Below are 16,539 nucleotides of genomic sequence, written 5' to 3'. Positions count from 1 at the left end.
TCATGAACCTTTGATGTGTTTCAATTTGGCCAGAATTTGACAGTCTTCACTTTGGAATTAATTCTTATTTCCTAATATGTTTACTTGTAAGGCTTAAATTTCAGCAATGCACAGTGGCACTGATATTATTGTTCACAATTTTAAGCCTCACTTTATATACAAATTTGCAGAATCCCAGCAGACCCATGCATATATAATTTTTTAACTAATGATTTTTAAAGTTATAAGGTTAAACTATTAATTGAATGCTATAATATGTACTTTAAATTAGAGGTATATTATTCATTGCAATGGAATAATCTAGTAATGTGCTGTGATTTATACTTTTATATCTTAGAACTACTGTAGTGAGAGGTCTAAAAACCATATACGCCGTCTTGTATTTCTAAAAGGTGAATACAGTTTTATAAAAGGTAATGTCATAGCTGAAAAAGCAATTTACTTATCTTTTTATGTAGAAAAGCTTTGTGTATCAAATCATATTAAATCCCTGTTGACAATTGTGTATACACTACTTTTGGGGGAAAAAGTAGGTATTATGAGATTTAAATGTCATTTTCATGAAGACCAACCCAAAAACTTTGTAAATTTTTGGTGTAATAAAATTTTTGTTCCTGTAAAATTAGGTTTCATGGCTTGGAAACACTTCATTTAAAATATAATCTATGCAAATACACTCCTGAATAGTTGTTTTTATGGCTGATCATAGTTCGGTGTTATCAAATTGCTGCCAGAATAAGTAAATGTTAACATTCATATTTGGTTAAGAGTATAAAATAATGTTTTTATGTATGTTAAATGATCACATAAACCACTTTAATAATGATGCAAAAACTCATCTTTTAGGGATTCTTTAATGAGCAAAAGCTATATTGTGGTTGACGGAAAATCCAAAGATTAGTAAGTTTTAAGTAAATGTCAACAAAGGAGTTTTAATCTTGTGTCCCTCAGGTTTATAAAGTTTGCTGCTCAATTTCTTCATCTACATTTTCCTCCTGGTTTCCCAATTTCTGATTGTTAGAAAATATTGAAAAGTAAAAGCCTTGGTGGTAATAATACCTATCCCAGAAGTCCAGTATGTCAAGCACTTCTGTGTCATAATACTTGTTACAAACTCACCCATGATGCTGGGGGAGGAAGGAGGACAGAGTCACTAGAAGGTACCATTTAAGAAAATATTTTATTTTTATGGCTATATATTATTTCATCAATACTTGAAATACAGCTTCAGAATTTCCTTTTAAACTGTTTGAATAATTACATTTCTTGGAATGAAGACAGAGTACTGATGATTACTTAATGAGCAATTATTAATGGACTACTAACAGAGATGTCCTTCCAGCAATGTTTTTTTAATTGCGGGAGGTGGAATGTTGGTTAGAAATATTTAATTGGAACTTGTGGAGGAAATTAAGGGAGAGAACTTGTTTAGGAAATCTAAAGGCTCTGCCAGCAGGACATTCAGAGCTCCACACTTCTCAAGGGCTGCCATACCTCTGAAAGCAAGCCACCTCTTTTCTAAAGTTTAGCACTTAGTAAAAATTAACTACCTGCAAATAAGAGAGGAATACTAGACTTTAAAAAAGCCAGACCCAATCCTTGTTTATAGCAAGCATAAAACCAGATTTCTAATCCGCCCTAGCGACAATCACCTATTGATTGCGACGACATCTGTGCCCCTGTTTTTGGAAGCGGGGTTTTCCGTGGAGGCAGGACTGAAAAATCCGACCATTTCCGCCCCCCTGTGTAATAAACAGCCCACAGATCTTTCAAGAAGGACCCTTGAAACCCACACCTCAGCTCGCTTCTTTCTCACCTAGTGATGGGCCCAATTAAAGGTCCTCCCTTCCGCCTTCAGAAGTTATTCCTTTCAGTAGTGAAATCTACGGAGAAGCCTCTCTGGAACTTCTGTGGTACCCTCTCACAGACAAAGGATGAAAGGCTTTGTGCGCCACCAAATACAACCTCCTCCGCCCCAGGCCAGAGTAAGCCACCGCGCTGTGTCCGGGACTCAGTTCAGCCGTGGGGCAGGACAAGGACGTCAAAGAGCAGGGACTCTTAACCCCTTTCTTTCCCCGTAGCTTCCCTGGGGATAAAGTCTCTTAAATGCCCTAGGCGGGGGAGGAGTAGGGGGTGGGAATAGGTTTGCTGGATTGGCCCCGAAGGAGACCACTGAATCCCAGATCACCTTTCCACCGCGCAAAGCGCCCTGATTCAGGACAGTTGTCAGCTGCAAACTGTGGAGCCCAGGCGCTAACTAGGACCACCTGGGAATGGAAAGCCCGCGCGTGTGGATGAGGGAAATGGAGTGGGCCCACGGTAAAGCCCAGGTCTAAAACGGTCCCTCTCCCAACAGAGGGTGCTTAGGAGCCCCGCACGAGCGAAAGCTGATTCTTTTCCCGCTTTCACTTCTCAAGTTCACTCTCAGGTTCAACCCCCAACTCCACAAGACGTCAGAGTAGCCTGGATCTTTTCTGAATCCCATTCTTATGGAACAGCCTCTCATACTGCGGAAGGGCACTGTCCGGAGATAATATGAAGAGGTAGTAAAGAAAGACACTAGGGGTCAGGAAAGGGCAACCAGGAAGGGCGATAGAGCGACCTGGCCATCTTTTAAGCTTACATTTTCTCCAGCGCGTTCCCCTAAGGCCGCCTGAGAGCTGCCTCAAATGAGAAGTTGTAAGGGGTCCTCGGACGCCTGTCGAGGCTGGCGCCCTCTGGGATAGGTCTGTGGGCTTAAACTGGTTTTCTCAAGGTAAGCATGAGGACCAGCGCCTGGCTTTCAATCCTTCCAGCTTCTGGAGTCCTCAAAGAGACCGCCGTGGCGAACTGGGACAATCATCTGCAAACTGCTCCTTCAGGAAAGGCTAGATCAAGCTACAACCCACCCCCACCCCGCGCCGCACTCCATTCTACCATGTAAGGAGTGAGCGGCTTTTATGCCCTAGGTCCTAGTGCCGGGTCCGAGTTGAGGTGGAGCATGGTTTCCAAGAAAGTATGAACCCAGCCACAGGGGGAAAGTTAGAAGGGAAGAAGTGGAGGGACGAACTGGCAGCTCCAGACTGGGACGGGTGAAACCGAAAGAATGGATGGGATGGTGAGATGGGCTAGAAAAGAAAAACGAAAGACTGGGCGTCTCTTACTAAGCCAAGGTTCTCTACTCGCCAATTGCCCAAGTATAGTTTCTTGAAAGAATTTAGACAGTGGAGCATGTAACCAACCCCCAACCGGTACAATCAGCTGGAGCCAGCGCGCACACACACGGGTGCCCCACTCCCAGCGAGCCGGCCAATCAAGACCATCCCATCAGGACGTCCTTGTTTCTTATCTACAGTCAACCCCCTCCCCCATGGACAATCTCTCTCCGTTCCTTCTTCTCCTTCCCTTTCCTGACACATCTCAACGTCCAGCCAGCAAACCCTTGAGTCCAGGCTCGGGGCTCACCGCGTGCGGGAGGGAGTGGGAGTGAGACCCGCTGCCTCCTGGGGTGCTCCTCGAGGGGAACAGGGGGAGTGGGTGGGAAAGGATCACAGTCAGTGGAAGGAGGAGACCAGTGATTGTATCCCAACTCTCCCAAGTGCTCCCTGCCTAGACCACCTCTCTCCGAGTCTGGGATGCAGGAAGGTCTGGAGCTGGCCGTTACTAACTTTCTGTTGTCAAGACCCAGTGGTACTTGAGAAGGATAGAGAAGAACCCCCGATGAACAGCGGTGTGGCCAGGAAGAGAGACTGGGGGTGGGGGTGGGTGCCCAGAGCTTGCACAGATCCCCATGTCAGGCGGACACCTGCCTGGCTCTTCAGTAAAAGAGTGAAGAAAGGCCGAGCACAGCGCGAAGGAAACCTGAGGTCTCCGGCAAGGCAGGAGAGGAGACCAAGTGACTCCCCGAAACCCACCCGCCACCCCTTCGAGAGGCCCAGAGTTCAGCCGGAGCAGGTGTAACGCTACAGTCCCTGGCGCGCATCCCCACAGACCCCAGCTCGCCCGGGGGTCCCGCCGCCGCCAACGCCTGCGACTGCGAGGGTCCTGGCCCGAGGGTGCACCAGCACCTCCTTCCACTACTGGCCCTTTATCTGACAAAAGAGCCGGAGCCCATGGCTCTCCGGCCGTGAGTAGTGTGGCCTTTCCAAGCCTCCAGAACTTTCTCATTACAACTTTTCCAGGGTCGCACTACTCCCTGGGCCGCGCAGGCTCGGGCACGAGGACCTGGCCAGGGCGCAGCGCAGGCACGAAGGCGCGCGCCGGAGAACTAACTGTTCCCTCAGCCGCATCCAGCCTCGCAGCACTGCTCTTCTGCTTGCTATTCCTGCGAAGGGACATGCCTGCTGGCTAGGACGCTAGTGGGCCTCGTAATCTGGCGAGTGTGTGCCCGCGCGTGTCCACCCTGCCCCCGGCCGGTGCGCCCCGCGCGCCCAACCCCGGCCGGCGACCACTGCGCGCGGGGCACTTCCAAACTGCTCCTGTCCAGAGGCATCCCTCTCTCGGCTTTCTCCATCCCGCGTCCGCTTCCGCACCCGAGAGCGACAAGCAAAAATGATGCAGTGCAACTCAAGGACTGGTAGGAACCAAGTAGCCTGTCTCCCCTCTCCAAAAAAGCGCCCTCCCGCGTCCCTCCAGAACTCCCGAAAGGCATCAACACCTTCCCACAACTTTCTACGCCCAGGCCATTTGCAGCCCCACCTGCGAGAGCGAATTCGGGAAACTGCGCCTGGACAACCTCTTTCCCCTTAGACTGGGTGCCCTCCCCTCCCCCATCTCCCCGTCTGGCTGGAGTTGGCCGGACTCGGGGAGCCTCGGTGCCTGCAGACTCGCTTACCTCGCATGGTGTGGCCGCTCTCCCGCTCCGCGTAGTCATGAAGCTGCTCCCAGCCCGAACCCTGGAGAGCCCAAAAATCCCGCTCAGCACGAGTGAAGAAGGTGGTCGGCGAAGAGCTGCGCTGCCGAGAAAACCATCCCTTTAGGCGGACGCCGTGGCCGCAGGGTGACGTTTGCCGTCGCCGCCGCTATGTTAACAGTTTTGATGTTGGTGGTGACTGTTTTGATGATTGTTTGTTTGTTTGTTTGTTTTCAGGAAGGGTGAAAAAAAATGTTCTGGCTGTCTGGTGCCTGGGTTTTGTTTTGGTTTTGTTTTTCTTTTTCTTTCTCTCCAATGTGCTTGCTTTTTAAAAATGCCACCGCCTCCGGCTCAGAAGATTTCTTTTGTGATCACTTGGACTGAGGAGGAGGAGGAAGGGCAGCAGCAGGAGGAGGAGTTGGTGGTGGTTTTGTTAGTTACAAAGAAGAGCGAGAAGGAGCAAGGGGGAAAAAAGGAAACAGAAAGAAAAGAAAGAAAGGCGGTGTGGATGGCAGAGCATGTGCGTTTTCACATGACATCTGTGCCTGTTAGCGGATCCACAATGTGAATTTTCACTGTTCAGTTACAGGGAGGAAGGGAGCAGCGAGAGAGAAAGAGAGGGGAGAGATGGAGAGAGAGCGCTGAGAGGGGCTTATACGCGAGGGCGGGCTTGGCCGCGACTTCCAGGCCCCGCCTGCTGTCAGCGCAGCCGCCAATCAGCGCCCAGCAGAGCCTGGAGAGGCTGGGACCGCGGGGAGGGGACGCGGTGGAGGCGGGGGGTGGGGCGGGGGCTGGGGACGAGGGATTCCGAGGCGGCCGGGGCTGCGACGGGGAATTGGACACTGTCCGAACTGGGCAGAGGAGAAGGGCCGACTGGGAAAGTCGGGCAGATCCGCAGGTGACAGGCACTTCCGATTGCAGCAGAGAAGGGGACACTGATCACGGAAAACCTTCGGAGGCAAGAGACGCGGGGCTCCCCGGGTTTCACGTTCGGTCCCTCTCTCGCAACCCCCACGGGCCCAGCAGAGTTAGTTTTGAATTTATGGCAGAGCTTTGCCGAGCGCTGTTTGGGTAAACTTCGGTCTCCGGCAGGGGTTTCGGTGGGCAGGTGGTTTGGGTGTTGGTGGTAGAATAATGCAAACCAACTTCCATCACTTTTAGCATAACTAAAATGCAGTCCCATGCAAGTAGCTATCCCCTTCCTTTAAAAACGTCTGTCAGATGCTCCCTGACCCTCTTCTAAAAAAAAAAAAAAAAAAAAAAAAAAAAAATTCGTGTATGTGTTCTTTTGTCAGGGAAATTGATTTTTATTAGCATTTGGAGAATCCCCTGGAGAGATGGACTACAGGACTGAAGGAAAATAGCTCAAACTGGCGGTGTAGCCACCTTACTAATTCAAGAGAAATGGCTGTTGCTAGAAGGTGTGATTGCAGGGTGCTCTTAGAAAGGTTTTAAAAGGAAGACATTGTTAACTTTAGTTGCTATCAGAAGACATTTACCCTAGTTAGATTGGTAACTGAACATAGATCAACTTATTTGTATTCTTTAGGTGAAAATTGTCATCTATGACCATTTATTTGTATTCTGATAAAAATCTAATACATATATCAAAACTTCCTTTGCAAGTTTTTCCTCCTCAGTTGACAAAATAAGCATATAAATGATTACATCTACTTCCTTCCCAATAGTAGGGAACTTCTTAAATACTTGTGTTAATTGAACACCCTAAAAGATTGGGAGGTGAAAACTTTTGCCTCATTCACTCGGTCTTGAGGCTGGGAGATGTCTACTCATTAGCATACCTGTTGGCACAGCAGGCCTCATCATTACTTAAGTATCCAAATAATTTGATTTTTGACTGGTATTTATTCATGATATGTCATATAACACAAAGTACAATGTAGAATTGGCAGTTATTTAGTTAATTAGGTCACTCTACACTGCCGAGTAGTTTTTTCCTTCCTGATTAAATAAAAAATGAATTATCTGCTGAATTTTCACCAGTGTGTAAATTGACGTAGCCCTGCTATATGCCATCCCATTTGCAAACCAATGTGTGATTTAGGAAAATTTTAGTATTAAGAGTGAAAGTTGATTGAGTCATTAATTAAATGAAATGAACAAAAGGAAGTTACTGTTCAGAATAGTTATTCCTTTATAAATACCTTTCTCCTAGAATTGTAGTTGACACAGTAGTTAATCTTTTAAGATAATATTTAAGGCTCCCTGGTTTTATCATTTTTAATCAAGTAAAATATATTCATCATAACCCCGTTAAAGCTGTACAAAGTTATGCCTAATTTAGTCGCTTCATTAAAAATTACTGAATATAAAATAGTCAAGAAACAAATTGTAACTATATCATTTTAATTTTGCTGCTTCACGCAGAGACACAGGAATATTGAAAATTCCAAAGGCTTTGTAAACATTGTGTAATTATTATTGTTGTTGTTATCATTTTAGATTTCTATTTCTCTTTAGGGTAAACAGGAATTTCAAAATTCAAAAATTTAAACACTTCAGTAATTTTAACTTTCCAAACATTTATTGAATTCTGAATTTTTTTTAAATTCTGCAATATCTGTAATCCTTGAAAAAGGTAGTCAACAGATGTATAAAAAGTATTTACCCCTCCTTACATTTTTATATTATCTTTGTTTTGTAGTTTCAACAAGGCATAATTTTCTTAGAACATATTTCTTAATTGCTTCTGAGTATTTTTGAAGAAATTATTAATTAGAAGACTCTATGCTATTTCATTTTTCAAAACTATGTATATAATCTCTATATATGGTGATGCAAAAGTATGTATTTTCTCTTTAAACGCTGATCATTGGTTAAACTGTGGAGGCCTGGGACATTTTGGATCTTTCTAAAAATTTAAAAACTGGTTTGTTAAGTGTTTCTAATAATTTTCACATTTATTTCAAATGAATGGAGCCCATTTATGTAAAATAAATATTAAGACTTTGAATGAAAGAAATATTTTCTAAGAACTCACAAAACACATATATATAATCTGATGGTTTTGTAACCTATCTGCCAGCAAATAATCATATTTCAAGTGGCATAATAATGTTACTACAATGTCCTTGCTCATATGAAGTACAGTATCAGTAATATTATTTGAATGATTATGTTTGGTTTCCTATAAGCTTGAAACTGCTTTTTGCTGTGGGCCTGAAGGATTTTCTAAGTTGATAGTTACATTTTGATTAATTTAAATGACAATCAGTCACATAGCACTGTCCTCAATCTCAAGAACTGACATAAGATTCCAGTTAGGCTTGCCTGCTGACTTGTTTTTCTGACACATTAGCACCCCTCATGTTGAGCTGTACCACGGAATATTAATGACAACAAATATCCTGAAAGAGGCAAAGTTTTAATGTAAGCCAGCCAGGTAGGGTGATCGTGGTATTTTGGATTATTTCAATCCTAAAATGCTTAAACAGGAAGTCATAGTTCATGATATTCTGAGCTGGTAAGTCAGAATATTCCCTGGGCAGGGAATATTTTAAATCATTAAGAATCTTGAAGGGACATTAGCAATACTGATAACAATGTTACATTTAGGAATGACTGATCACAATGTTACATCTAGGAATGACTGAAAGATTGGTTATGTTTAACTCTATTTAGGGAGCTGTGTGGTTGTGAAAATTGGGAAAGAGATATAAAGCTGCTATTAAATATTGGAAAAGCCAGAAAAATGTAAGAACTTTTAACATTCAAACATTTTACAAGTGGGAAGGGTGAAGTACTGAGCTCCCTGTTGCTGAAGGCATCCAAAAAAGGGTTGAATGAAAGGTTCTGGTAGAGATGCTCTAGTATACGGATTTCTATACTAGGTTGGAAATTGTCTAGATTACTTCCAAGATCCTCTGTAGCTCTAAGTGTACAGTTGGCTTCTGTGTCCATGGGTTCTGCATCTGTGGATTCAACCAAGAGCAGAGTAAAAATAAATTGTGTCTGTATTGAACATGTACAGATGTTTTTCTTGTCACCATTCCCTAAATAATACAATACAATAATTATTTATGTAGCGTTTACATTGGCATTGTAAGTAATCTAGAGATGATGCAAAGTATATAGGAAGATGTGCATACGTTATATGCAAATACTACACATCATTTTATATCAGAAACTTGCATATCTGTGGGTTTTGGTACTGGTGGCAGGTCCTGGAACCAATCCCCCACGCATACCAAGGGATGCCTGTATTCACATGGAGTAAAGGTTTCTACCACTGCCCCAGCAGGCATCAGAGCCATATTTCCTACCTGAGAATGCAAAATTCATGACAGCAGGAGCCAGGATTTCCCTAGAGTTTGTAAGAGGTCCTGGTACTTTATAGGTGCTTGATAATTATTGGTGGAATGAATGCTTTCTAATCTTTCAGACACTGGATGTGAACCACAAATGGAGTGAAGACCTGAATAAGATCCTTCTTTCTTAGCTTCTGTTGAATGGAAAGATGAGGGTGGGGAGAATCTGCATTTTAAACTCTCCTAATTTGGGGAAGCAGAAAATAATGGTTGAGATTGGTTATGTAGTTATAAAAGAAAGCTAAAATTTAGTTATTTTCATATTTATTACTATTCCTAATTCAATTAATTAATTTTTTGAGAAGGAGTCTCATTGGAGGCTGGAGTGCAGTGGCGCAGTCTCAGCTCACTGCAGCCTCTACCTCTTGGGTTCAAGTGATTCTCCTGCCTCAGCCTCCCGAGTAGCTGGGATTACAGGTGTCTGCCACCATGCTCAGCTAATTTTTGTATTTTAGTGAGATGTGATTTCACCATGGTGGCCACACTGGTCTCAAACTCCTTACTCAATTGATCCTCCTGCCTCAGCCTCCCACAGTGCTGAGATGACAGACGTGAGCCACTGTGCCCATCCCTATTCTCAATTTTATTCCCAGGTACTGAGTCTTCTTCATAATCTTTAGGTTATTTAAGTTCTGCTTCATTTTAAAGTATAGGTGCAAGTTCAACAAGTTTTCAAAATAATAGGAAAAGCAAATATTAAAATAGAGCATGCACTTTTGTAATAAATTGGAAAAGGTGATAAGGGCCAAAGCATGAATTAACCCCAGTATGTGGGAGAGGTAAGTCTAGCTTTCGGACAAGGACAAAACATACAGGTCAGGAAAACAAGAGCTAACATGTATTGGATGAATCACATGATCTCTTGATCTATCTAATTTCTATTTCTTACAAGAGTCTACATGTTATACATTATATTTCTTCCTCCTCCCCACCTTTTAAAAATTATTTTATGGCTAAAAAACCAGAAGCTTAAAAAAGTTAACTTATCTAAGATCACAAATCTTAAAATGCTGGATCCAAGGTTCAAACCCAGAAGTAGCCACTAAAATGTGTTTCATGAGTGCAGGAACTGTCTTCATTTTATGTTATTTTTTCAATGTTGAATCCACAGAATCTAGAGTCTCTTGCCTGATAAATGGTAGATGTTTAAAATACACTTGTGAATAAATAAACAGACATTTGAATCCTCGTCCACTACACAGTAGTGCATATGTACATTCTCATCACTAAATGACATTAAATAAAGAACAGTGAATTTTGACTTCAAAAATAAAAGGTCACTCTGAAAAATTTATGGAACAACGATGGCCTGATTTGGTCCATCATGGAGTTTAGGAAAATACTTCTGCAATAAATATTTCAGGTTGTAAATAATGTAAGCCTGAATTAAATGGGCACCAGGAAAAAGGGGGAAAAGGAAAAGATTGGATGCATGACACATTTTGCAGGCAGAAGCTATGATATCTAAGGCATGATTAGACCAGTGGTGCTCACGGACAGAGTGTTGGGTAAAGGGAGACAGAAGTCAAACCAAAGCTTCACCAGTAGGAGGCTTCTAGAATGAATATCCCACTAATCTAATCAATATATAAAGAAGGAAGAGCAGATTCTTGTTTAAATAGGGGAAAATATTGACATTAATTTTCAATTGTGCATATCAGTGACAATGTACAGCAGATAGTTGGCTATAGACAGAACTGGAGATTTGGGAATTGGTTAGAGATGAAAGTAAAGATTTATGACATTCAGGCCAGGAGTGTTGGCTCTCTCCTGTAATGCAGCACATTGGGAGGTTGAGGCGGGCAGATCACTTGAGGTTAGGAGTTCGAGACCAGCCTGGCCAGTGTGATGAAATCCCGTCTCTACCAAAAATGCAAAAATTAGCCAGGTGTGGTGGTGGGCATCTGTAATCCCCTCTACTTGGGAGGCTGAGGTGGAGGTTGCAGTGAGCCGAGATTGCACCACTGGGCTCCAGGTGACCGAGGGACACTCCATCTCAAAAAATTTATGACATTTAGAAACACCAAGGAGAATAGAGACAATATTAGATTTAAGTGTGAACAAATAAGTACATAAAATAATAGAAAATAATAGAATTACATTTTTTTTTGAGACGGAGTCTCGCTCTGTCGCCCAGGCTGGAGTGCAGTGGCGCGATCTCGGCTCACTGCAAGCTCAGCGTCCCGCCATTCTCCTGCCTCAGCCTCCAGAGTAGCTGGGACCACAGGCGCCTGCCACCACGCCCGGCTAATTTTGTTTTTTTTGTATTTTTAGTAGAGACGGGGTTTCACCTTGTTAGCCAGGATGGTCTCCATCTCCTGACCTCGTGATCCACCCACCTCGGCCTCCCAAAGTGCTGGGATTACAGGCGTGAGCCACCGCGCCCGGCCTAGAATTACATTTTTGTGTATATTTATATGATATTTTAAATAGGGTCAAACTTGTCTACATCAGGAAACCCAGACACCATAAGGTTAGATATGTTTTCCTATACACAAAGTAAATATTTTAAATGGCAAAGACCCCAAAACAAAATCAGTAGGCTGGAGAAAATATTTACTGCCGATGTGACAGATGAAAGATTAGTAGCCTTCATAACGAATGTATGCAAACTTACAAACTGATAAACATTAGGTTTAAAAAAACTGTAAAGCTGAGGTTGGTAGAGAAGAAAGGGAAGATAATGTCTTTTTTTTTTTGTTTTTTACTTTATGGTTTTTGATACAGGTGAATAGTTTCTTCTTCATGTTTACGGCTCTGTGAATAAGGTTGAGAAGTTCCTTTCCAGATCAACTGACAGGGCTTTAGGATAATTTCTAGTATATTTATTGAAAATATGAGTTAAAATGCAGAAATAATATTTTGTATAACTTCACTGTTCTTACTGATAGTCTTTAAAATTTATCTCGAATTGGCTACATTTCTGTACCTTCACTGCCTTATCAATCTAAGCTATTGCTTAGACTGAACTTACCATTCTAAGTTCCTCTCCTGCCTAGATGGGTATAATATTCTTAGAATATTTTCTCTGTCTCCATTCTTGCCTCTCACCCCATTAATTTCCCAACTGGCAGTTAGAACTTTTAAAATCAGATAATAAACATTCCCCTGCTAAAACACATTAGTGTCTTCCTATCGCATTTAGAAAATAAGCCATACTCCTTCCTGTGGCTTAGAAGTAGGGTGCATATATATTATAGTTTGCCCTTTAACTCTGTATAATTATTAAAAGTGCCCCTTTCATTTTCGAATGTGTTCCTGTTTGGGCAATGCATAATAGAATTATCCTGATGATAATAAAGCTCTGCTGGCTTAAATATGACGGTCTCAGAGAAATCGTCCCTCATAAAACCACCTAAGAGAGAACTCGTTTATAGTTCTTTATAAAAAGTCTGTTTTCTTTATAGTATATATCAGAATTTATGATTGTTTCTTTTATTATCTAATGAAAGAATTCAATTAATTTACAATTAATATTATTATTAGCTGCAGGAGGCAGTCACCATTTCTTGTATTTTGTATTGTATTATCAGTGCCTGGTATGATGCCTGACAGTTAGTACATGCTTAGTAAGTTTGTTCAGTGAATCGATAACTTTGACTAATTGCCACAAATAAAATGATATAAGTAATAATTCCTTTTCTTTTTGAAAACTTTGTTCACATATTTGCTAAGATGTCTCCAGATCTCATTGTGGCTGCATTAAAAAAAATGCATGCAATATTGTTTTTCCTTTCAAAGCAACTGACATATAGTGATGATTAAATGTATTGGTTTGTGAGTAAATAAAACAGGATAACAAAAACAAATAAAAACTGATTTTGTCCCCAGATCTGCTATTTGCAATGTAACTTCTAGCTGGTTGTGAACCTACTGGTTATGGACTGCATGTTTGTGTCCTCTCTAAATTCATATGTTGAAGCTCCAACCCAACCCCCATTGGATGGTCTAAAGAGGTAGGGCCTTTGGGAGGTAAATAGGTTTAGATGGGCGGTGAGGATGGAGCACCCTCTATGATGGGATTAGTGCCCTTATAAGGAGAGGAAGAAACACCAGAATTTCCTCTCTCTCTGCTATGTGAGAGTACAGCAAGAAAGTGAGCTGTCTGCAAGCTCTGAAGAGGCCTCTCACCAGACACCAAATCTGGCAGCACCTTGATTTTGAACTTCTCAGCCTCCAGAACTGTGAGAAATAAGTGTTGTTTAAGCCACCCAGTCTATGGTATTTTGTTATAGCAGCCTAAGTTGACTAAGGCACTGCCTGAAACTCAGTGTACATATATATATATATGTGTACATATATATATTATTATTAGCTGCAGGAGGCAGTCACCTATATATGTAGTTTTTTTTGTGTGTGCATATATACACACACACACATAGAATACACACACAGTTTTTTACATGTATGTACTGTGCATATATATATGTAAAATAAGGCTAATACACTTAAAAGGATGAAATGAGATGTACTAGTATAATGCTCAGAACATCACAATCAAACAAAAATCATTAACTATTGAAAAATTTTATTGTTTTATTGGGAAAATCTGTTTCATGTATTGGTAATAGCAAAATTTTCAGTTCAGGTCAGTTAGACTTTGCTTGTTCATCGTACTGTACAGCTACTGTTAAGTGCTCAAAAAATGTACAGAGTATAAACTAATTTAATATTTACCCTATTATCAGGTATTTTCAATTTGATTTTTCCCAGCTGATTTATGACTGCCCTTTTTTTCCTTCCTTATTATATTTTAGATTGATCAGTTTTGGGTTACTTCACTTACTTTCCTTCTGTCTGCATGCTGGCTATACATTCTTTCACTATTCTACTAGTAATTTCTCTAGAGATTAACATGTGTCTTTGGGTTATTATAATTAATATAAATCAGTACTGTTACTACATTCCAGTCAATGCTGAGACCTTCAACATTTAACTCTGATAGTCTTTCCTCACCTCCTGAATGCTGTGTTACTGTTGTCATGCAATGTTAACTCTCTATATATTTTAACCTTCTTAAGATAACATTATTCCTTAAGATAACATTATTCCTTAAGATAATATTAATTGCTATTGCTATTATTGTTGTTATTTTGTCTGGTCAGAATTTCTTCAGTTTTCCCCCATACTCAGCCTATCTAGTTTTCTTGAATTTTTTGTGTTTCCCTTTGAGATTATTTTACTTAACTATCTTTAGCAGTTTAGTGGGACTTTTAAATGGATGGCCCTTATTCATGTAATTCCATTGTCTTCTGTCTTACATCTTCTCTGCTGAAGAGTCAGCTATCAGTCTTATGGTTGCTCCTTTGAAAATCAAGTGTCTTATTTTTTGGATCCTTTTGCAATGTCTTTGTCTTTGGTTTTCAGCTGTTTTATTGCAATGTGCTTAGGTGTGGGTTTTCTTTTTAATTGCTCTCTCTAGATTTTGAAGCAATTCTTGGATCTGTGGCTGGGTATCTTTTAGCATTTGGAATGGTCTTGATATTTACTCATAAATGTAGTTCTCACCTCGTTCTCACTGTTTTCCCTTCTGGAGGGAGATGGTGTTGCATGCATGCTAGAACCTTTCACCATGTCACCATGTCCCACATGTCCCTTTCAGTTTTATACGTAGTTTCCGTCTTTTGTGTTCTTTAGATTTCCATCAGTATATTTTATACTTACCTGATTTCTAGTTTATTAATCCTTTCCTCAGCTATGTCCCATCTTCAGGTCTGTTGTCAGACCTATCTACTGAGGCATTTATTTCAGTTACTGTTTTCAGTCTTATATTTCCATTTTGTTCTTGTTTATAGATTTCAGTTATCTGATAAAATCCTCCATCTTGTCCTTTATTTTCTTGAACATGTGAATACACAGTTACTTTAAAGCCCATGTCAGATAATTCCAATATCTAGGTCGTCTGTTCATTTGATATATTGTTAATTTATTCGCTAGAATTTTAAAATTGAAATTCTGGGCATAGTTTATAAAAATTAAAGAATCTCTGGGTGATCAAAATGCTGCTTTTTATGGTAGTGCGTTCTTTCTCTGTTCCAGAGAAGATTGGAATGAACAGAGAAAACACAAGTCAAGACAATTTTGAAGATTTGAATTTGAAAAAAATTTTGCTGAAAAGCATGTACATAGGCCAAACTTGACTCAGGGTATTTTCCATGAAGATTAAAGAACTTACTATGTGTTTCCTCTTTGCAAGCATCAAAATTGTTACTGGTATATAGCTGCATGTTTATAATATCACTAAAATTACTGTGGTCTTTTCAACACGCTCACCAAAATCAGATCATTTCTTAGTGCAAAATGTTTTTATCTTTTCTATTGCTTAAAGGAGTGAATGGGAATCTGTGTTTTCCCTTGAGATTCTACAATTTGGTGAAAGCTCATCCTTGGAGTTTATTGCCACATTTCTTTCCTTGAAATAAAAACTGTGCAGCTAACTGCAGCTACCTTAGGGACTAAGATCATAATTACCATGTCCCTCCCTTAGAACGCATCCACATACAGGCCATAGGTTGCTCAGTTTGAATGTTTGGCATTCCTGGGACCTGATGGCATTTTGATAAATGATGCACATACATAATTTGAAAAATTTTAAATGCATTGGCAGAGATCAGGAAATGTTCGTGTTAATAAAAGCATAATTTTCTGGATCAAAGCAGATAAGGGAGGCCAATTTTCTCAGATGAGGAGAGCTGCAGAATCTGTTTAGTAAATGAGAAGAGAAGTTGAGGGAAGATGAGCCCTTTAAATGAGAGCAAAATACTTTATCAATGTAAACCAATTTTAGAGTAGTCCCTTTTCCTCTTTGAAGGGACACTGGGAGTAAAGGAATGAAATCAGCATGCTTTTTTAAAAAAAATTCTAAGCAAGTCTACCTGAACTCCCTAGTGGGATGGCTACAACCTCAGTCAGTTTATATCAAAATGTGGAAAAAATGTTTTATTTGAATGCAAATTCTGTTAACTCGACAGCCAGGACTTAGAAGAAGGAGAGAGAAAAAAACAACAACAAAAAACAAAACAAAACAAAAAAACAAGCAAACAAACAAAAAATGAGCATTAGATGAAAGGTAGGAATAAAGAATAAGGAAAGGAATGAGAATTAAGGGATTAAAAAGGCCTTGAGAGAGACAGGGAGGGCATACATATGTCTTTAAGAGAATGGTAGCTAAAGTGCACTGTATATTTCGTATATTAGAATTATAGAATGACTATAATTTTATATTATAGAATGACATATTATAGACTGACTATAATAAATGAGAAAGAGCAGGGGTGATGCCTAAGGAAGGTGGGCAGAAAAGGAAGAAGAGGGTTACAAAGGAAAAAGAGAAGAGGACAAAGGACAGGGGCAACTTTTACTTTGTTTATTGGCTTATGT

At 40.8% G+C, this 16,539-nt stretch overlaps 1 protein-coding gene across 1 annotated transcript in view; it reads right to left on the bottom strand.

Moving 5' to 3' along the window:
- RORB (RAR related orphan receptor B) overlaps positions 1 to 5,479 on the bottom strand; it is a 191,477-nt gene extending 185,998 nt beyond the window's left edge. The window contains exon 1 of the mRNA XM_025359722.1: positions 4,814 to 5,479. Within this exon, the coding sequence (XP_025215507.1) occupies positions 4,814 to 4,820 (7 nt within the window). The 5' untranslated portion in view covers positions 4,821 to 5,479. The remainder of the gene's footprint in view (positions 1 to 4,813) is intronic.
- Between the last annotated feature and the right edge of the window lie 11,060 nt (positions 5,480 to 16,539).

The sequence above is a fragment of the Theropithecus gelada genome, chromosome 15, assembly GCF_003255815.1.
Source record: "Theropithecus gelada isolate Dixy chromosome 15, Tgel_1.0, whole genome shotgun sequence".
Taxonomy (NCBI): Eukaryota; Metazoa; Chordata; class Mammalia; order Primates; family Cercopithecidae; genus Theropithecus; species Theropithecus gelada.
The sequence above is the reverse complement of the archived record's forward strand: the minus strand, read 5'-3'. Positions and strand labels throughout refer to the sequence as shown.